This window comes from Dipodomys merriami, unplaced genomic scaffold, assembly GCF_024711535.1.
Source record: "Dipodomys merriami isolate MVZ:Mamm:240054 unplaced genomic scaffold, mDipMer1.0.p SCAF_336, whole genome shotgun sequence".
NCBI lineage: Eukaryota > Metazoa > Chordata > Mammalia > Rodentia > Heteromyidae > Dipodomys > Dipodomys merriami.
The window spans coordinates 250,937-273,395 of record NW_027204893.1 but is presented as its reverse complement, the minus strand read 5'-3'; the positions used below and the strand labels follow the sequence as shown (position 1 = coordinate 273,395).

The 22,459-nt window shown below is 44.0% G+C and overlaps 1 protein-coding gene across 3 annotated transcripts in view; it reads right to left on the bottom strand.

Moving 5' to 3' along the window:
- The window catches only part of LOC138803173 (tubulin polyglutamylase TTLL11-like), a 236,386-nt gene extending 214,531 nt beyond the window's left edge, over positions 1-21,855 (bottom strand). Inside the window, exons 1-2 of one of the 3 annotated variants that reach the window (XM_069987001.1) lie at positions 21,617-21,855; positions 21,281-21,439 (exon numbers count right to left, since the gene is read on the bottom strand). In XM_069987001.1, the coding sequence (XP_069843102.1) occupies positions 21,281-21,439; positions 21,617-21,733 (276 nt within the window). In that variant the 5' untranslated portion in view covers positions 21,734-21,855. Of the gene's footprint in view, positions 1-21,280 lie in introns of all 3 variants that reach the window. The other 2 variants (XM_069987003.1, XM_069987004.1) reach the window with 2 other exon arrangements.
- Positions 21,856-22,459: the final 604 nt, after the last annotated feature.

The window sequence follows — 22,459 nt, the reverse complement described above, 5'->3', positions numbered from 1 at the left end:
GAGATAGGCACAGATACACATTAAAATCATTTTAAGTTTTACCCTATAAGGTTTAAATGATAATATACAATTTATATGAGGTGTCACCTTCAAGATTGAGCTATATTTTCAAAATTCACATACAAAAATATATAATATATCAGACCTACTGTTGATGTCTAAGTAAAAAAATGCTTCTAAGATGAGATATTCACAACACACCAGTGAAAATGATTAATGCTAGAAAATGATTCACATAAATTGACTGGTTGCAGCCACTTGGGTATAAAAAAAAGATAAGAATTAAAATATGATACCATTCCTTCCTAAATCACTATTTAAAAAAAGATGCAAAGGGCTGGGAATGTGGCTCAGTGGTAGAGCGCGTGCCTTGCATGCATGAGGCCCTGGGTTCGATTTCTCAGCACCACATAAGCAGAAAAAAAAAAGCTGGAAGTGGTGCTGTGGCTCAAGTGGTAGAGCACTAGCCTTGAGCTGAAGAGCTGAGGGACAGTGCCCAGGCACAGAGTTCAGGCCCACGACTGGGCCCCACCCCCCCCAAAAAGAAAGAAAAGGTGCAAACACAATTACAATTATTAAAAACAATCTGTATGTTAAAGCTCTTATGGCTCTTTTGTTTTTTAAAAACAATAGGAAGGGGCTGGGAAGGTGGCTCAGTGGTAGAGTGCTTGCCTTGCATGCATGAGGCCCTGGGTTTGATTCCTCAGCACCACATAAGCAAAAAGAAAAAAGCTGGAAGTGGCGCTGTGGCTCAAGCGGTAGAGTGCTAGCCTTGAGCTGAAGAGCTGAGGGACAGCGCCCAGGCCCAGAGTTCAGGCCCCACAACCGGACCCAAAAAACAAACAAACAAAAAAAAATAGGAAAAGCATGTTTATGTTTTGTTCATTGTTAAAATTCTTTCAACAAGCTACTCTGTGCATTGGGGAGGATGGCCAACCAGCTCATTCTACCTTGCCAAGAGCATTCCTGGTTTTAAAACTGAAAGGTCCAGCATCCTGGGAGATTGAGCAAACCATTACTAGCGGTAACCCCAGCACTGGGCCAAAATATGGAAGGAAGGACCTATTAATAGCCAGTTCTTCTCGTAAGCCTTAACTCTGAGTGCTGATCATACATCTGATAGTTATTCCCAGCTGGGTAGGGAAACAAAATAAAATTTCAAATTCAGTTCATCTAATAGTATCAGCCTGGATTTCACAAAGGATTAGAGGAAATCTTCACAAGTCAATGTTCTTAGTCTCATCTAAAGAATTCCAGGAAAAGAGATTTTCTAAAGCTACCTTTGAAAGCCATTCTACTATCCATAATCTTTTTAAAATATTAAGTTCAATCTATAATCATATTATTTTCATTCTCAGCACCAGACTGAATAAAGAAATCTTAAAGATATGATATCCTCAGGAAATTGAGTAAAGTTATTGGAGACCTCAAAATGGGTCATACAAAGAACAAAGTTAGGAAACCATTGGAAGACAGTCAATTGAATTGGGGAAAAGCGGACAACCACACTATAAAACATTAAGAATGCTGGAAAGTTTATTGAGTGGTGAGGCAAGCAAATAGCATTAAAGTTTTGGTTATGATCTGTCTAGTACAATGATTATAAGTGAGACACTTTAAAGGGGTTAAAAACTAGCTTTTATTAGATGCCTACTATATGTTGTTTGCTTTTATGCTCTCTCTTTTAATCTCACAATTCCCATGTCCATTGACAGCATATATCCATTTTATAGATGAGAGAAATAAGACTCAGAATGCACATAATTCTGTGCCAGGTGTTGGGCATGCAGTAATAAATATAACAGGCATGGTCCCTGCTTTCGTGGAAGCTTAGAGTCTAGTGGGAAAAACAGGTACTGAAAAACTGAGGGAAACAATGATGAGTGACCCAGTGTGGGGGATATGTAGGATAGAGGAGGGTGGTAAGAGAACAATTTCCTGTTTCTTGCAAAGGAAATAGCACTTAGAGGACTTGAGACATGAGCATTGTTATATGTTCAAGATAATACTTTCTTCCACTACAATACAGTATCATTGGCCCTGTTTAAATCTAAAGAAGACAAGCCAAAGAAATGACCCAATTTCCAGCAATGACTATCAGCATTTCCCAAACTAGTCTAAGAATACCCTAATGAGGCTTGTTAAAAAAAAAAAAAAAATACACTGGGTGCCAGTGGCTCACGTCTGTAATCCTAGCCACTCAGGAGGCTGAGATTTGAGGATTGCAGTTCAAAGCCAGCCTGGGCAAGAAAGTCCGTGAGACTCTTATCTCCAGTTAATCACCAGAAAACCAGAAGTGGCACAGTGGCTCAGAAGGTAGAGTGCTTGCCTTGAGCTGAAGAGCTGATAGACAATGCCCAGGCCCAGAGTTCAAGCCCCATTACCACCACCACCACCACCACCACCACCAATCATCATCAACAACAACAATAATAATAATAGCCAGGCACCAGGGCATCATACTTGTAATCCTAGCTACTCAGGAGGCTGAGATCTGAGGATAGTGGTTCAAAGCCAGCCCAAGCAGCAAAGTCTATGAGAGTCTTATCTCCAATTAACTACCCAAAAGCCAAAAGTGAAGCTATGGCTAAAAAAATAGAGCACTAGCCTTGAGCAGAAACAGCTCAGGGATAGCACCCAGGCTGAGTTCAAGCCCCAGCACTGGCACTAATAATAATTGATGATGATAACAATGACAACGACGATGACGACAACAACAACGATGATGATGATGATGATGATGATGATGATGATGATGATGATGATGATTCCCCAGTTGCCACCTGTACTCAGAAATCAAATTTTAACAAAAACCCCAAGTTATTCTTAGGTCAGACCAGCTTGGAATATGCAAAGTCAAGACTTCAGAAAAGCTAAAGCCTCCTACACTAGGAGTTTATTTAATGGCAGTCTCCTGGACAGGTTTCAGAACTGGGAAGATATCCAAGAAGAGGAAAGGGGAAAAGATAGACCCTCTAGGGCTTCATCAGTCAACCAGAGAACCACAAAGGCTACCTTTCCCTCCTTCCAGGTTTCCTGTGGATTTTATCCGCTCTCAGTCTGGATTAAGCAGTGTCTTCTCAGTACAGGCAACGTGACTGCTGTCAAAACAAAGCCTGTTCCCACGCCAGAGGGCTCAGGAGCACACCTTTAATTTGGAGCCATTGCTAATTGAGGAGTTGAAGATAATAACAAACTGCCAGCTTTGGCTTTCTGTGGGGAGAGGTTATGGATTTCAAATGCAAGCAACCTGGGTTCAAATCCCAGACCTACCACTTACCAGATGAAACACGAACACACTAATGAACCTCTCAGAGCCTCATTTTCCCCACCTGCAAAGGGGCTAATAGCCCTTTTGCAGTGACTGTCAGGAAAAGGTGAGATGCTAGAGGCAGCAGCTTGACACCATCCAGCCTTTAAGAACTGTTTTCCAATAAATAATAAAGCAAGAGTAGATTTAGAGCTCAGTAAGAGAAGGATTTTTGCCAATACGGAGCCAACAGTTAATAAAGATATATTAAGCTTTTAGGCTACATTCCTTTAAAAAAAGATATTAAGTTTTTTTTTTTAATGTACAGAAACAAGGCCCTGTGTCTAAGCTACACTGTAGATAAAAACAGGGCTTGCCTATTTTATTCCTGTGAACTGAATTATGATGGGGCCCCTCAAATAGGATGTTTTGAAATGAAAGTACAAAGGTGGGAGGAAGAACTTCAATGCTCTGATTTTTACTTACAGATAATAGATTTCCTGGGAACCATAAGAGCTGAATCTAGGTTCTACAAACAGCAGCAAACTTCAGATTGAGGTGACACCTGCTCAAGGGCTAGAAAATTGGGGAACAGGGAAAGGGGACACATTCCTGATGATGCTATCTGACTTAGAAGGTGCTTTAAATGATTTCCCTAAAAGACAGAAAATGCATGAGAAGCTTGAAAAAAGGTGCGAGGCGGGGAAGGGAGGTCTGGAGGACATAAATCCCTGAAGACTGCTGCAAGTACTTGGCTAGACCACAAGGAATGCTTCCAGCCACAGTGGACCCTGGCTGCTGGCTCCCCTCCCTTTCCCGGTAAGAAGGGAGCCATGCATGTGAATAGCCTCTTTACTATTTCATTTCCACATGGTCTGAATTTGATTTAACTCTGCGTCTTCCTCCTCAATGAGGTTGAAATATATCATTGGTTGCTTAATGGCCCTTCAAGCAATGAGGCCTTTATTAAATAGCAGCATGATACCCAGGCATTGAGGAGAGAACAGCACACAAATCTCTCCCCACTGAGATGGGAAAGACAGCTCTCAGCTACCCACAGAGCCTCCATCTCTGTCTGGAGAGAGACTCAGGAAAGAGGCTCTGTCACCTGAAGGGGACACAGGAGAAGGCTTTTCATGGCTGGACCCCAGGAGATGCCTCTTTGGGCCCCTCCCTTATCCCCAAGTAGGGCAGTGTGCCCTGGAGGGACAATACGTTAGTGAGCAATTATCTTCCCAGCATTCCCTGGAAAAATCATGGGACCCAGGAGAATGTGCTTGACTTGATACCAACCAAGACCGGGGCTTGAGTTCTGACCTTTGTCTCTTTTAAAAAAAAGTTGTGTGGGGCTAGAGGTGTAACTTAGTGGTACAGTGCTTGTTGAATATGTGCAAGGTCCTCTGTTCTATCTCTGGAACTGAAGCGGGGAATGCAATCTCTACTTAATAAAACATTTAATGTTTGGAGAAAAAAAGCCAGGCATTGGTGGCTCATACCTGTAATTCTAGCTACTTAGAAAGCTGAGACCTGAGGATCACAGTTCGAAGCCAGCCTGGCAGGAAGGTCCATGAGATTCTTATCTCCAATAAACCACTCAAAACAAAACAAAACAAAACAAAACCAACTGTGTGATTGTGACAAGTCTTCTCATTGGTCCAGCAAAAGACTGGTGCCCTACCTGGCTGGATGCTCAATGAATGACGAACATGATTCTGATGCTATTCTGAAAAGAGGGCCATGAATCTCATCCTCTGGTCTCTGCACCCTAACTCAGTCACAGAGTTACACTTCTGTATTTCCTATCTACCAGTCCTTACCAGATGTAAGACTCCTGGGGCCACTCTCCCTGGCCTGAAGGAGTCTTTCCCCACATGTAGTTCCCCACTCTGACCCTTACTTTCCGGGTTTCCCCATAGGTCAGTCTGCAGCTCAGACCTCTATGGTTTGGCCCTCAGGTCCATGCCCATCCACTCAGCCAGAGTTAATTGTCTGCAATTCCCACATGTTACCCTGCCATCAAGCCTGCTGAGCCTGTCTCAGTACTATTCCTACTAGCACCCCCCCCCCCCACCCACACACACACTCCTTTCTGCTCAGGGCTCCTCCCAGGCCTTACTGTGCCTGAATCCAACCCTTCTCTCCTCCGTTCTCCTCAGTTCTTTCTACTCCTCATCACCACGATAGCCAGGGAGCACCCTGAGAGAAGCCTCAGAGTGCCATTGCCTTGTTTACTCTGGGTCCTTAGCACAAAATGAAGGCTGAGGAGATGTTTGAGGAATGAAACTAAAGTATTATTCTAGCCAATATGTATCATGATCTGATTACAGAACATGGCAGGCCTTGCGCACTGGAATGTGAGGGTCCAATAATAGACAATAGTTAGTGAGACACAAATATGGCCCTTGCACTGGTTGAGTTTAAACTCTGGTGGTAAAGACAGTAATAACAATAAAGCATTGGGTGCTCTGAAAGGAAGCTCAAGGAAAAAGCCTGGTAACCACCAGGAGCGGGAGGCATGGGGAAGGCTTCCTGGAGAAAGGGAAATTGTAGCTGATAATTAAAGATGGAGAAAGTCGTGGGCAGGAGAAAAGTAGGACGACACAGTCTATGTAAACATAGCTCCACCTCCACAATTGGGAACTCTGCTAGTTCACATTCATTCAGAAAGCAGCTGGGGCTGGAAAGGAGGCTTACAGGACCAGAGGATGTGGCTCACCCTTTGCTCACCCAGAGCCTCTCATTCACAAGCCTTTCTCAATGGGCTGACCTCGTCTTGCCCATTTTCCTACCTCCACAGTTTGTACCTCACTCTAGTAGAAAGACACTGGACTCAGCTACCATATCTGCATCCCCTAGGCAGGGTCTCTGAGGCCACCCTGGATGGCTTCTTAGGGCATGCTCTTCAAAGGCAGGCATTTACACACAGGATCTTGCTGTGTTATACAGGCTGGTCTTGAACTCCAACCTCAAGCAATCCTCTCACCTCAATATCCAGAGTGGCTGGGACTATAGGCATGTCTTGAATGCTTTTATATTTTAACTCTGCAAGTGAATTATTCTTAACAAATATTAGTTAATGCATAGTATCTAGGTATTACCATATTAAAAGGACTTTAAACCAGCTGAAAGTGCTTTAAAGGGGTTTAAACTAGGAACTGAAAAATATTCTATTTCAACAAACAGGTATCAGGTTACTTTTACATTTTGGTGTGTATTTTCTGGTGATTTTATATTTACAATGAATATTGTAAATGTAAAATTGAAAAATTTGATCATTACAAGAACTTGTTGATCATTAAACAACCTATATTTCCAAAGACAGATCTTTATTTTACAATTGATAAATTACTGGAGAGTGTCTTTAATTTTTTTTAAATCCTTCCTTGGAATTAGTGCAAAGTTGAACTTAAAAATCTCATTTAGTACCCTCTGTTTATTGTACTTCTGAATTCTGAATTCAAATCAACAAACACTGTATCATGATACTATGAAGTATTATTTAATAACTACTATTTCCTTATAACTAAAGGTCTATTGCTGCAACACAAAAATTTTGTTAATGACATATAAGTAGTATATTGACTGACAATATTTTTCCTGGACGAGTGAGAACATTAACTTCTCCTTCACACAAAAGGCCAATAAGGGTCAAGAATAGTGCTGGTTCGAGAACAGTGTGGTGTCTCATTGTGTCTTCATCCCTGGTGCTGGCACAGGCCTGAGGAATAGTAGCCACTGAACACATACAATTAAAAATTCTATCGGTATGGCTTTATTTCGCCATGCTTTCTAGAGAAACCTCTTGTTCTGATAGGACAGTACTGCATGAACTCATATAGCAACAGTTCTTAGCGACTGAATGAAGCTGATTAAAGTGTCACACAGCAGGGACCATCAGCCTCTCCCTTTATTCCTTAGACACAGAGAGCTTTTTCCCCAACAAAAATGCCTTTGGAGCAAGGAGCATTCACAGCTATAATATGCCATTAGAGGAGCAACTTTGCAACATGCCTAGAGAGTCATAAAGTTTAGTAATTTCTGAGAAAATGTCAGAGAAATCCAGGAAGATGGAAAGGCTTTGTATAAGTAGTCTCAGGCAGAGCCTGAGACTCCTTCAGAAAGGAACAAGTGCACAGGCTAAAGAAAGCCATGTTATCATGGAAAATAACCCCTGCCAGGCCTAAAGCTTCTAGAGGCTTACCAACAGCTGGCTTTTTATTTCTGGCTTGAGCTTTGCAATGCCAGAGACTGGCATGAGGTCATTGCCTGGCATCTCTTTATGTCATCTCCCTTTAAAGAAAACAGTCACTTTGAAGGTAGTCCAAAAAACAGTGCAAGAACCATTAGCGATGCCATCATTCAATTTAATTAGCATTTGTGAATGCCTCCTCTGTGCCAGGAAGAACAAGCTCCCTGTCGGTGAATATCTTACATTCTAGGGAGGAGACAGACCATAATCAATAACCTTTCCCACTCAGCATCACCATGTCCAGGTGACATCACCATTCCCCTGAGGTCCAAACAAACATCCTAACTTGTCCCCCTGCCTCAACTCTTAAAGCCCTCTCTCATCCATTGTCCACAGGGCACCAGACTAATCTTTTCAAAGGCAAGTGTAATCGTCTCATTTCCTGTACATTTAGGTAATCGTCTGGCCTCTGCATGTGGACTGACTCCTGAATACCTGCTGGCAAACTGAGAATCAGACTGGAAACTCCCACACAAGCCAGGCCCTCTGAAAGGTCACATCCTCAGTAAGGAAATAAAGAAAACCTGCTTTGTCTTGCCCTTGGCTCAGGCAAGAGAGAATAAGAAGGAAATGACCAACCATAATACTTCCCATGATATGAGTCTAAAGTCAGGATTCATACTTGTGCCTATTGCCAAAAAGTCTGACACCAGGACTGGGAAGGTGGTTCAGTGGTAGAGTGCTTGCCTTGCATGCATGAGGCCCTGGGCTCAATTCCTCAGCACCACATAAGCAGAAAATACCAGAAGTGGTGCTATGGCTTAAGTGCTAGAGTGCTAGCCTTGAGCTGAAGAGCTGAGAAACAGCACCCAGGCCCAGAGTTCAGGCCCCATGACCGACAAAAAAAAAAAAAAGTCTGACACTAAAAAGATTAGTCTTATGGATCCTGGGTCTGTAGAAGCCTCCAACACATGTGCATACAATGAAGATCCTTGCTTATACCCAGGCCTCAAAGAATTACCAGAGACTAAAGTTACAAAAGACATGAGTACAACATCAAAAGGTATCTAACACTTACAGCAGCATTCCAAAGAGAAGGGTAAGAATATAGCTTAAGAGCTGGGAAGGTGGCTCAGTGGTAGAGCGCTTGCCTTGCATGCATGAGGGTTTGACTCCTGGGTTTGATTCCTCAGCACCACATAAGAAAAAAGAAAAAAGCTGGAAGTGAGGCTGTGGTAGAGCACTAGCCTTGAGCTGAAGAGCTGAGGGACAGCGCCCAGGCCCAGAGTTCAGGCCCCACGACCGGACCCAAAAAAAAAAAAAGAATATAGCTTAACTGATAGAGTACTTGCATAACATGCACGAGGCCCTGAGTCTAATCCCCAGTACCACCAAAAAAAAAAAAAAAAAAATCTAGAAAGATAGAAGAGACATGCTGGGTAAGAGACAATACTGAAAGAAAAAAAGAGATGAAAAATGGCCAGAATCTATTAGATATCAAACCTCAGAACTAAGAATGCAAACAAGCCAGATGCAATGGCTTGTACTTATAACCCTAGCTATTCAAGAGGCTAAGATATGAGGATCAGGGTTTGAAGTCATCTAGACAGGAAAATCCACAAGGCTCTCATCTTAACCTGCAAAGAAGCCAAAATGGAGGTATGTCTCAAGTGGTAGAGCACCAGCCATGAGCAAAAAATGTCAAGCGAGAGTACAAAGCTCTAAGTTCAAGCCCTAGTATCAGCACACACACACAGAGGCAATAAATAAACCTTTTCCTAGAAATACCTTTGGAACACTGAAGACACAGAAGACAAAAAGACTTTTAAAGCATCCAAAAAGAATACCACACCTAACTGGCAAAATAAAAAATTAGACTGGCAGCTGACTTCTCAATGGCAAAAACGAAAGTGGTGAAATAATGGTATCTTCAAGTTGTTAAGATCTTATACCTAACAACACAGAATTGTATTGAACTACAAGCACAACAATGCTATTTTTCAAGAATGAAAACAAAATAAAAGGGTAACTTTTGATGAAATAAAAACTAATAGTTTAATTCAAGTAATGGCTTACTTGAAAGAATTCCTAAATGATTACTTTCAATAGAAAGAAAATAATCCATGAAGGAAGGGAAGAGTTGTGTAATAAAATAAATAAGAAAACTGTAAATATAGTAAATGTGAAAGACACTAAGACTGTATAGAATAATATCTAACTTTTCAATTTCAATAAAAAGTTAAAATAAATAGAACAAAAGCAGGTAAGAAGATACATGTTCAGAATGAAAATGATGCTAAAATCATTGTGTTTAACATTACTTTCTTAATAGAAAAGAGTAATGACTCTAACTTTAGATTTTGTGAAATTATATACACCTACTGAATTTTCCGGGGTAAAATTTTAGAAGAATGAAAATAGAATAATCAATTTCCAAACTTAAGGAGAAAATAGGAAAAAATACCAATAGGAACTTCATAATCATAGAGGAAATATTAGCATAACTTTTAAAATAATGAATAGGTCAGACAAAAATAAAGCTATATAAAATGTACATGATAAATTCATAAGTTAATCTAGTGTACATCTATAAAATATTGCATTCAATAGTTAGAGAATTATTCTCCACAGCCTTTACTGGATATGTGTAAACACTGATCACATGTTAGGCCATGAAGTAAAATATCGCAAGACAGAGAAACAGGAAAGGAGTGAGAGTAGTACCAGAAGGAGGGTGAGAGAAAGGAGAAAGAGAAGGAAGACAAAAGGAGGATGAGGAGAGAAGGAGAGGAGGAAAAAGAGGAGAGAAAGACAGAGAAAAAGATAGAGGGTAAGCAAAAAACTAGAAGAAAAAAGTAATAAGGAACAGAACGCCATGAAATACAAAGAACAGAGATACTCTTCGAAAGTTACTTCTTGGGGAAAAAAAAGTTAGCAAACTGAGATACATATAAAATACCATAAATAATGAAGAAAGGCTAGTTAACTAAATCTGGAGTATGTGTATGAGTCAGGGAAGACTTGCAAAAAGGATGGGCCATAATCTGTTCTTAAAAGACAAGCAAATATTTAAACAGTAAAAGAGAAGAAATACTCTAAGGAGATGGGGGAAATAAACTATGGAAGAGTAATGGCATTGTATAAAGCTCAAGAGAAGCACACATGTGTGTCGACAGTGTATAAAGCACAAGGCAAGGATATGAGAAGTCTAGAGAACCTCAGGACTAGATATTGATAATATATTAAAATGTTATACATAACATATATTGATTATATACATATATATATATCCCCAATAGATCTGCACTATAGGCTAAGTACCTTTCATAGTTTTATCTTTTCATGCTGCCAACAAGAAACTTCATGAAATGTGATTGAATGATGCCCATTTTGTAAATTAAAAAAAAACTGAGGCTCAAAGTAAAATATACCAAAAGCTACATGGCAAATTGTATCTGCATTAGCTCAACAACCATACTTCTACCCACAATGCACGGCATCTCCAGTCATCTAGGAGTCTGAACATTACTCTTGAGGCAAATATTCAAAATGCAAAGTTGCCACAAAAATTAATGAACACCATATCACACTGACATCCACAAAACGGAAATAAGATATACCATTCTTACTGCACTAAGTCAAGGTAAGTGGATGTAAAAACTCCAGGGAAAGCTCTCCAGACAGCCTGTAAACTCACTAAACAGCACATAGAACCTGATGGTAGAATTGTGTGATTTTCTATCTTCTTGGGTTAACAAGTCAGTAATCATTCAGGACTGCTTTTAGTGAATGAGAAGGAAAAGATCCTAATTACAATAATGTAGATGATGTGAAGCAAATGATTATGTTTCTTGTTTAAATAATCAACAGAGGAGTGGTATTTATAATTCATATGAGATAGAAAAGTAACTACCCATAATATTTATAAACCATTAAGGAAAATAATGAATATAAACAAAACACAAGCCAAAAAATGAGTGAACAAAGAAGACAGATGAGCCACACAGATGACTCATAAACTTATGTAAAAGTTCAACCCGGTTGACAATCAGAGAAAAGTAACTTAAAAACCTATTTCTGCCTCTTGGTGTGGTAGCGATTTAGAAGCTAACTGGGATACAGTACTGGTGAGATTCTGAGAAGACTGGTACCTACAAAACAGCTGAGGGCCACTGTCCCTGACCCCTGATAATACACTCTCCAGTACTAGCTACATACTTCCATGCCTATGGCACAAATACACACTTCAAATGCCTGAGCACTTATTATTGAACCACCATTTGGAAAAGTAAAAAGTTTGTAAACAGCAAAAAGTATGGAAACAGTATCTATCAATAAATTGTGGTTCATCCATAAAATGAGCATCTTACTAGGATGAAATTTAACCACCGAAAAGGCCAGAAGTGGAGCTATTACTCAAGTGGTAGAGTGCTAGACTTGTGTACCCAGACCCTGAGTTCAAGCCCCAGCACCAGCACAAAAGGAGGGGCAATTTCCAAGCACTGAAGATATTGTATAACTGTAGAATTTAAACAATAAAATACAAATTGTCTTGGGACCAGGAGTGTGGCTCAGTGGAAGGGCACTTGTCTGAATTCTTGAGGTCCTTGGTTAAATCCAAAGCATGACATTTTAGAAAACTGTCTACATTTTGAATAACCTAATGCTACTCAGGTCCCTGAGTAGTCTGAGTCTCTCCTTATCTGCTCCAGAGCCTCTCAGTATAGACATGGCTGTGTAACTGCTTCAATTAATGCAACATGACAGAAGTGACACATCACTTGTGGAAGAAGCTTCAAAAGCCAGCAAAGGTACCGTGTGTCCCTCTCCTCTGGACACATGGATGCAGGTGTTGAATGGAAACCCGGGTCTCTGAATATGAAAGACTCGGGCATCCAGTCCTGCCAAGTCACACCAAACCCACAGTATGCTCAGGAAGTAAACTGCCAGGCACCAGTGGCTCATGGCTATAATCCTAGGTGCTCAGGAGGCTGATGCCTGAGGATCGAAGTTCAAAGCCAGCCAGGGCAGAAAAGTTCTTGAGATTCTAATCTCCAATTAACTACCCAAAAAATGGGAAGTTGAGCTGTGTCTCAAGTAGTAGAGCACTGGCCTTGAGTGCAAACACTGAGGAACAGCACCCAGGCCCTGAGCCCCAGGACCAGCAGAAAAAAAAAAAAGGTGGGGGGGAGGAGGAAGGAAGGAAGAGAGAAAGAAAGGATGGAAGGAAAGGAAAGAAAAGAAACTTACGTTTGTTGGATTAAGTCACCAAGCTATGTTATAGTTTGTGTTATTTGTTTCCACTGCATAAACTACAGTTAGCTCTTGATGAGAATAAAATACAAAATATGACAACTAGCCTCTTTTCGAGTTCTAGGCAGATACACTAAAGGACTGACTTAGAAAGCAAAGCCCCACTGCACAGGACCTAAAGGGTGCTGTCTGTCCAGATTTATGAAGGATGAGAGGATGTTATACAGATGACACAGAAGCAGATGGGAGGAGAGAGGCAACTGACAGGAAGGCCTGCTGGCAATCACAAAACATTCATAAAAATTACTAGATGATGCTTCCCAAACCCCAGGGAAAGTAACAGCAGAGGCAGCTGCAAAGACAAGGCTCAAGGCAGAAACAGAAGGGGAGATGCAAGTCCACCTGGAATAGACAGACAGGGATGTTTTCTCCAGCAAAACAGCCAGCTCTGTGGTAGAATCTTGGGGACATAGCTTCAGAGAAGCAGCCACAGGGAAAGGCGGTTCAGAACCAATTAAAGGACTAGCAAGTTTCTTTGTCTATTCAGCCATTTTTCTGGTACACAATTTAATTAAGATGTCAGAAATTCATTATAGGGAAAGCAAAGCAATATGCATTCTTACCCAAGAGCCAGGCAATTTGAACTATTTTATGGCTTAATCCTCACAGCAATCCTGACAAATATGCTTATTCACAGAGCTGAGAAACCCATGGCTCAGCGAGATAAAGCAACTTGTCCTGGGACACACAGCCCCAAGATGACATAGACATGACTCGAACTCATATCTGACTAAGTTCTTCCAGGACCCTGGTGAGGACTGGAAGGAAAGAGACATGTATGCCTCTTCCATCTCATGTGCCCCCCCCCTCAGTTCACCCCACGGAAAAGTCACTTCAGTTGTCTGTGAACCCAAGAAATGGAAGTCACACACAGTTGCAGTGGGTTTCCCACAATGATGTATATCATTGATGTATCACAGCATGAAACACTCATAAAAATCCAAAGGGGATTCACGACACCCTAAAAGTATAACTGATCTTGCCAGGTACCAGTGGCTCATGCCTGTAATCCTAGCTACTCAGGAGTCTGAGGTCTGAGGATTGCAGCTCAAGGCTAGACCAGGGCAGGAAAGTCTGTGAGACTCTTATCTCCACTAAACTACCCAAAAAGCCAGAAGTGGCTCAAGTGGTGGTGCACTAGCCTTGAGCAAAAGCAGCTCAGGGACCATGCTCAAGTTCAAGCTCCAAGACCAAAAAAAAAAAAAAAAAAAGTTTTGAAATGTAATTGATCTTAAAAGAAAAACCTTTAAATCGCTATTATTATTCTTATTGGGGACGGTACTGGGGGGGTGGGTGCTGTGCTTTCTTGGCAGGCACTCTCTCTCTTAAGCCACGCCCCATTATTCCCTTTTGCCTTCATTATTTTTCAAACAGTGTTTCATGTTCTCTTTGGGCTTGCCTTGACCACAATCCACCTATTTATTGTTCCCACATAGTTAGGGTGACAGGCACAGCCACCACATCCAGTTATTGACTGAGATAGAAGTTTCAAGTTTATGCCTGGGCTGGCCTTGAACTATAATCCTCCTGATCTCAGCCTCCTGAATAGGTAGGATTATAGGCTAAATCCGTGCTATTTTGACATTTTTAATCCTAGACTTCAAGTTGATGTTTCCCCAAAAGGCAATATTATCTCTGATCCTATACCATCTTTGAATGTTTGTTATCTGCTGTAGGGCTGAGATCTGAGGGTCACAGTTCAAAGCCAGAAGGAAGCTGAAGCAGGGGCAGCAAGTAACAAGGGAGACAGGGCTTAGAATCAAACACCTTGGGATGGATCCTGCCTGGCAGAGGTGCATTTGGCACCTGTACTTTCCTAGCCCTGGCTTGCTGCTGCCTCTGAGGAGATGCTACGCCTGGGCCATTTTTTGTTGTTGGTGGTGGTCGTGGTGGTGGGGCCTGAACTCTGAGCCTGGGCACTCATGGCTCGTGCCTGTAATCCTAGCTACTCAGGAGGCTGAGAGCTTGAGGATTGAGGTTCAAAGCCAAGCTGGTCAGGAAAGCCCATGAGACTCTTACCTCCAATAAACCACCAAAAAGCTGGAAATGGAGGTGTGGCTGAAGTGGTAGAGCACTAGCCTTCAACACAAAAGCTAAGGGATAGTGCCTAGGGTTTGAGTTCAAGCCCAAGGACCAGCAAACACACACACACACACACACACACACACACACACACACACACACACACACACACACACACACACACACACACACACACACACACACACACACACACACACACCCCACATGTGGTAGAGCACTAGCCTTCAACACAAAAGCTAAGGGATAGTGCCTAGGGTTTGAGTTCAAGTCCAAGGACCAGCAAACACACACACACACACACACACACACACACACACACACACACACACCACATCTAAAAAGAGATTTTTGGAACAAAGCTATTAGCCCTGTCTCCTTTGTTACTTATTGTGCCCGCTTTAGCTTCCCCAGTTGTTATCCTGGATGATGATATTGGTGTGACTACAATGGAGATGATGACAATGATGACAACAATGGTAGAAGAACTCCTTGCAGGATGGTTTTTAGCCAAGAACTGGCAAAGGGAGAGGGTTGTATGGGATTGTATACTGGCTCTAGATTAGGGTCCTGGATGGCTCTGCCACTTGTCTCCTGTGAGGTTGGTACCAGTCTCTCTCTAACCTGTTTCCCATCTGTAAATTGGAGATAGTAACAGGATCTACCTCAGAGAGTTGCTAGGAACAGGAAAGAAAAAGCTAATGGTCAGTATAATTGTGTGTGTGTGTGTGAGAGAGAGAGAGAGAGAGAGAGAGAGAGAGAGAGAGACAGAGACAGAGACAGAGACAGAGACAGAAACAGAGACAGAGACAGAGACAGACAGAGACAGACAGAGAGAGAGGGAGAAAGAGGGAGAAAGAGGGAGGGAGAAGGAGGGGGAGGGAGAAAGAGAGAATGTGTGTGCATGTGCACGCATGCCAGTCCTGGGGCTTAAACTTAGGGCCCGGGCGCCTGTCCCTAACCTTTTTTTACTCAAGGCTAGTATTTCTGACTTTTTGGTGGTTAATTGGAGATAAAAGCATCTCATGGACTTTTCCTGACCGGGCTGACTTAGAACCAAATCCTCAGATCTCAGCCTCCTGAGTAGCTAGGATTACAGGCATGAGCTACTGGTGCCAGCCTCAGTATAATTTTTAATAAGCACAAAGCACTTAATTCAATACTTATCACTTAATGCTCAATATATAGTGACCTAATGTAATATGTAAGTAATCAGTAGCACAATATAGAAAGCATGGGTGTACTGAAGGAAGTCTGAATAAATTTCAGGGGAAAAAAAAACACATGGTTTGGAGTCTTTGAAACAAAGAGTTTATATTGTAATAGGTTTCAGGACAGGATCTTATACTAACTCTCACCAACAAGGATTCTATCATGGAATCTCTCTCACCCTCATTCGCATTAGCTGGCATCCATGGCACCCGTCCTGTCTCTCCAGCTACACCACACTCAACCTCTCTCCCCCAGGAGGCAGCTCGACAACAGTGGCATCTATTCTCTATGGTGACTCTTCTCCAAGGTTTTCATTCATGAGGGAAGCAAAACTGCAGAAGAATATGCAGGGACTGGGTGTTAGCATCTCATCCCTGCGATCAAAACTACTCAGATGTCTGAGATCTGAGGATCGCTATTGGAAGCCAGCCCAGGAAGAAAAGTCCATGACTCTTATCTCCAATTAACCAGCAAAATGCTGGAAGTGGAGCTGTGGTTCAAGTGAAAGAATTCCAGCCTTGAACAAAAAAACTAAGGGACAGTCCTGGGCCCTGAGTTCACTCCTCAGTACTGACTATGTGTGTGTGTGTGTGTACACACACACACACACACACATATATATATATATATATGTATGTATGTATGTATACATATATATATATATATATATATATATTACATACAGAAGATAGGAGACATTCAAACAATGGGAAGACTAGACAGTTATATAAGTAAGTCTACTATCCCTGTTTTGGTTAAATGTCAGTGGTGACTCTATATTTGAGCATAATTCTATTCTTATTTCTAAGCATCCAGAGATACCATCTGTGAAGTTTCCCTTTAAGAAACAAATCTAGCACTCTAGATTCAGTAGAATTAGGTCTGCCGGAAATGGATGTGACTGAAAACTGGATCATCAGAGAGTCAGTGCGGGACTGAAGGGGAGTGGGCAAGAAGCTGGTCTATATATGGCCAGCAAGCTGTGGACAGATGCAGTCAGGGGCACAAGCTTCTTGACATGGCCTCTGATATACTCCATGATCTGCTTTCTTTCCATCTATCTCTCTACAGGTTCCCTAAACTGCCAGCATCCCATCCTGCCCTGGGAACTTGGTCTACCCTCCCTGCCTCTGTTCCTGCTCTAAGTAATATACTCTTTGCCCCAAAAAGACTGTAACTGTCTGCTGGAGACTGGAGAGCCGAGTTTTCATACCTGCAGCTATAGCCCCTCACCATGCTCTGCCAATAGAGCCACCAGGAAACATGGGACAAGCACTGAACTAAAGCCTGGTGTCATAGGAAATTCCTGTTTCAAATGCCCAGTTCTTCCTCTTACTAGCTGTATGACTCTGGGTGTTAATTTTCTCTTCTGTAAAATGGACACAATAAGGCCTTACTCCTCTATTAGGTTGTTGGGAGACAAAAATTATCTCTAAGTACTTGCAACGTTCTGTTTCATATGGTGAACCTGATACAGGTTAAATATACATGGAATGAAGAAAAGTGGGAAAAAATGCAAGAAAGATAAAAAGGGAATGGAGGAAGGGGACAAGCAAGAATACCAGAGAGGTGAATCCGACCAGTGTATATTATATGCACTTGTGGAAATACCACAATAAGATCCCCCCATTGCACAATTAATGTGCACTAATAAAAAATGGGACAGGAGAAGAATGAAAAGGTAGGCTGTGTGCCAGCAGCCAGCAAACTTCTGTACTCATGGGCTGGCTCAGTGCCTCCTGCTGGGCATCTGTGTTGTATGGCTCCTCACTTCACACTCACAAAAGGAGAGGGGGTTTTCACTCTGCTTGGGATTCGTGCTCTTATTTCTTTTCATTCTGTCTTGTGTTTTGAATCAGGGTTTTGCCACATTGTTTAAGCTTACTCAAACTCATGATCTTCCGAGAGCTGGAATTACAAGCATAAGCCATCATGCTTAGCTTTCCTGGGCTACCCACCTCCATCATCCAGCTGCAACTCTCAAGCATGAAACAGTAGTAGCACAGTACCACATGAAAGGGACACTGCTGCCCAACTCCTTGAATCCCAGCACCAAGTAGAAGTTCTGTTTCACGAACATCAGCAGCAGAAATCAGATGTGATCTTGTCCAACATCATTCCCAGAACATGCAGAAAGCACCAGGTGTGGGTGGCTCATGCCTATAGTCCTAGCTACTCCGAAGGCTGAGATCTAAGGATCACAGTTGGAAGCCAGCCCAGGCAGGAAAGTCCGTGATTCTTATTCTCCAATTAACCAATAGAGAATGCAAGTGGAGCTATGGCTCAAAGTGGTAGAACACTAGCCTTGAGCACAAATGCTTAGGCCCTGAGTTCAAGCCCCACCACCATCACCACCACCAAAAACAAAACATATGGAAGCTGAGGCCTAGAAAGGTCATGTAGTTGTATTCTGTTAGTTCTATGTTTACATACATGTTACTTGTCATGCAGTCAATTTGGACATGGCTACTATGAATACGACTATCATAGATTAAAGTTGGAAAGAACTTGAAAATGTATCTCATTTGGCCCATTCTAAGACTTCAGGATGACATATGAGCTCTGCTACAGTATTTCATCATTCGTTTCATGGATATTTCTTGAATACCTACGATGTGCTGTGAATTAGGGACACAAGTCAAATGCCACTCAGCTCTCAGCATGGACCTCACAGATTAGTGGGAAGGCTGGCACTAAATACATCATCCTATATCTGATATATCATCCTATATCTGATAAAGTCTCACTACTGTGAATAGATCATGTTCAAATATGCTAGAATGAACACCTCCACCTACATACCTGGGGTGGAGGGAAACATCACACATAGGGCCCTGGAAACTGCCCATCCTATTGGGTTCCCTGGTATAAGTCTCATGCAAGCTGACATTGGGCACCATTGAATTTCTCAGCTCTACCTCGTAATACAGATAAACAAACTGAGGTCTGAAGAATTAATTCTCTTGCCCCCAGCTCACACAGCTGATAGATGGAAGAATCTTCAAGTTCTACCATGGCTCACATAGGCTTCCTTCCAAGTGAAATCCCAAACCCTACTGTGTGACATACGATCCGACCCCCTGCTCTCTTACCACCCTGGCCAAGTCCCAAATGTCACTCCTTCTACCAGGGACCGAAGTCCATGTCCCCAAATAACTCTGGCCCATTTTCAGCACTCAGGACTCAGCTGGGGTTTACATGATCCAGGAAGCCCTGCTGGAGGTGGCCTTCCTGGGCTCTAACACCTTCACATATCGAGAGAGAAACACTCATCACATAATGTCTTCATCCATTCAACAAATATTTATTGAGCAACTTCCATAAGCCAAGCACTGGCTGGTACACAGCAGTCACACACAAAGCCCCTGCCCTCGTGGAGCTTCCATTCTGGTGGGGGAAACAATGAACAAACAGTACATGAAATAATGCCCAGGAGTTTAGTGCTATTCAACAACAACAACCAAAAAAAAAAAAAAAAAACCCACACACAGAGCAAGGGCTGGAGACTGATAGGGATGTCACTCAGGACTCTCTAAGGAGATGGCATTTGGTTAGAGAGCTGAAGAGGTGACAGGGTAAGCCATGAAAACAACTGGGAAATGAGAATTTTAGGAAGCAACAGCAATGGCTTTACTACCACTACTTACTTGCGTTTATTCCCTACTGACCTGTGGAGTCTATGAGGGCAAGGGTACATCTTAAATATGATTCCCATGGCCCAGTAACGGACTTAGTATCACCACAGTGAACATACACAAATGAATGAATGAGCCTGGGCTGAACTGACGGAGTCTATCTGGCCTAACAAGACCCAGCCTACATTATATGTGTGTCTCTCTCTTCCCACAGGGTCAGGCTGAACACAGGCCTTCTTGGGCCACCTCCCTTGCCTGACTCTGTGGCTGGTTTCTGTCTGCAGATTCTGTCTTCATTAGGACTACAGCACTGACACATTCAGGTTCATCTTTCTGGCTATTGTATCTCTGCCTTGGACCTAGAACCTTGTCTAGAAGAGTCCAGATCATAAACTGGGACCCTTACCTTGATTAGCCCAGGTTTCCTTAATCACATACACCCAAGACTGAGGTCCCTGATATCTGAGTCAGACTTCCTCCCATAGCTAACTCCTACTCCTGGAAGTCCTACCAGCCCGATTTTCAACTTCCTTCCAAACCAAATAACTCCTCCCTGAGTGGAACATCAATTCTCTGACCACATAGATCCTTTCTGTGGCCATATCTCTGCAAGTTCCAACTTCATGAAGTCATTATTGAATGCCTACCATATCCAGGCCTACAGCTAAGTATCTGAGTGAGGGACAAAGTTCCCAGCCCCAAGGCTAAGTACCTGGGTCTTCAGTTGTCTGCTGCAGACTCCTCTTACTTTCAGCAGACTACCTGGTCAAAGTCTCAAGACTTGACTACTCTAACTCAAAATCCTGACATTCCTGAAAGCACACTAAATAGTTCTGTACATTGCTGAAATAAACGGCTTTATTTACTCAACCACCATAGAAGCCTCTGGAAATCATTGGTGCTTCACCTCAGATTCCAACAGGACTAAAATTAGCTCAAGGATGAGTAACTCAACCATTATTCACCCTTCCATCCACCACTCACTGACACCTGCTACATGCCAAGTCCTGAATCATAAATCAAGTGCCTGCACTGATGGTAATACTGGTTGTTGGTGATGGTGGTGATAATGGTGATGGTGTGGAGGGTGGTTTTTTTTAAAAAGGTCTATTGAATGTATGTGCAATACAACACTCAGAAGTTTTCTGATACTATAACAAAATGATGCCATAGATATTACTGGCATCAGAGAGGGTAAAGGACTAAAGAGGAAAGACAACTTGCTCTAGATGGGACGGCTCAGGAGCTGGGCCCAGGAGATCCTCGTCTGTCTGCCTCCCAAAAGCAACTGTTAAGGTGCCCAACAGTTGGACTGTAAGCACTAAACTAATAGATATCCCAGAGAAGAGGTTCTAGCCCACGGACTCAAAGATGGCCAAGATAGACAGACAGACAGACAATCTAACAGGAGAGAGAGGAGCAGGTGAGTGCTGAGGGCTGAAAATAGGTAAGAGCTGGAGGGGAGCCAGAGGAAGGAGTGGGTAGCTTGACCAGAGTGGCTCTGGGGGTCAGGCCCTGAAGGACAGCTGACCGTCAAGCAAGGCTTGGCGCGGTGGTGCCGCCGGTGCTGGGCCGGGTCCTCCGAGGTCGTCCTGTCCACCCTCCCCCCTCGTGTCCCCGCGGGGCGGGGCCGGGCCTCACCTCCTTCCACCTGAGCTGGCGGATGCTGATCTTCAGGGCTTCCAGGGAGGTCTTGGCCTTGGAGCTGTCCACGGTGACCACCCGCTGCCAGCCGCCGCCGTCGGCCCTGCGGCCCGAGCTCCGCTTCCAGCCGCGGCCTTTGCCCCTGGGCTTCCCCTGCTGGCAGAGGCCTCGCGTCGGCGTCGGCGTCAGCGCCGGGGCCGGCTTCGGCTTGGCCGGGGACACGCGGGCGTCGCCCTCCTCGGCCGCGCGGGGCCGCGCCGGGGCCCGGGCCTTGGCCTCCTCCTCCCCCTCCTTGCGCTCGGGCTCCCCGGCCGCTCCCGCGTCCACGCTGACCTGCCCCAGCGCCGCCAGCGCCCTGGCCTCCGTCTCCCGCCGGGCCGCGGCCATGGCCTCCGCCTCCCACCGCGCCGCCAGCTCCCGCTCGCAGCTGCCCCGTCTCATGGCGCTCATGGCCGGTGCCAACGCCGCTGCCGCCGCCGCCGCCACCACCGTTGCTCCGCCGCTCCGGCCCGCGACCGAGTGGCCGCCGCCGCCACGCGCTCCCCGCCCGAGCCCGTTGCCATGATCGCCCCGGTTCCCAGTGACAGGGACAGTCGCCGCCTCGGACGGGGCCCGGGAAGGGACAATCGCCGACCGAGCCCCTGCGACCTCATAGGCGGCTGGCGCTCACGTGACCGGGGCTGTCACAGAGGCGGCGGCGGCCATTTTGGAAGTGGGCAAGCGCGGCGCGGCGCGGCGCGGCCCCGCCCACCCAGACCGGCTCTGGGTTTTGGAGCGCTCAGTGCTTGGCCGGGACTAGAGGCAGGTGAGACGCGACGCTGAGCCCGCAGAGGGGCGGGGGGAGGGGGGAGAGGCTGACGAGAGGAGTGACACCTGTTTCAAATAAGAGACTCAGTTTCCCCAGCCCCACATGCACAGGCTGGACAACTCTGTCTCTTTTTTGTTTTTGTTTTTGCTTTTGTAGGACATGGGGCTTGAACTCAGGGACTGGGCGTTGTTGTAACCACTTTGAGCCACAACACTATTTCCGGTTTTCTAGTGGTTTATTGGAGATAAGTGTCTCAAGACCTTTCCTGCCCGGGCTGGCTTCGAACTGCGATCCTCAGATCTCAGCCTCCTGAGTAGCTAGGATTACAGGGCTGAGCCCCCAGCATCCGGCCTAGGACAGCTCTTGGA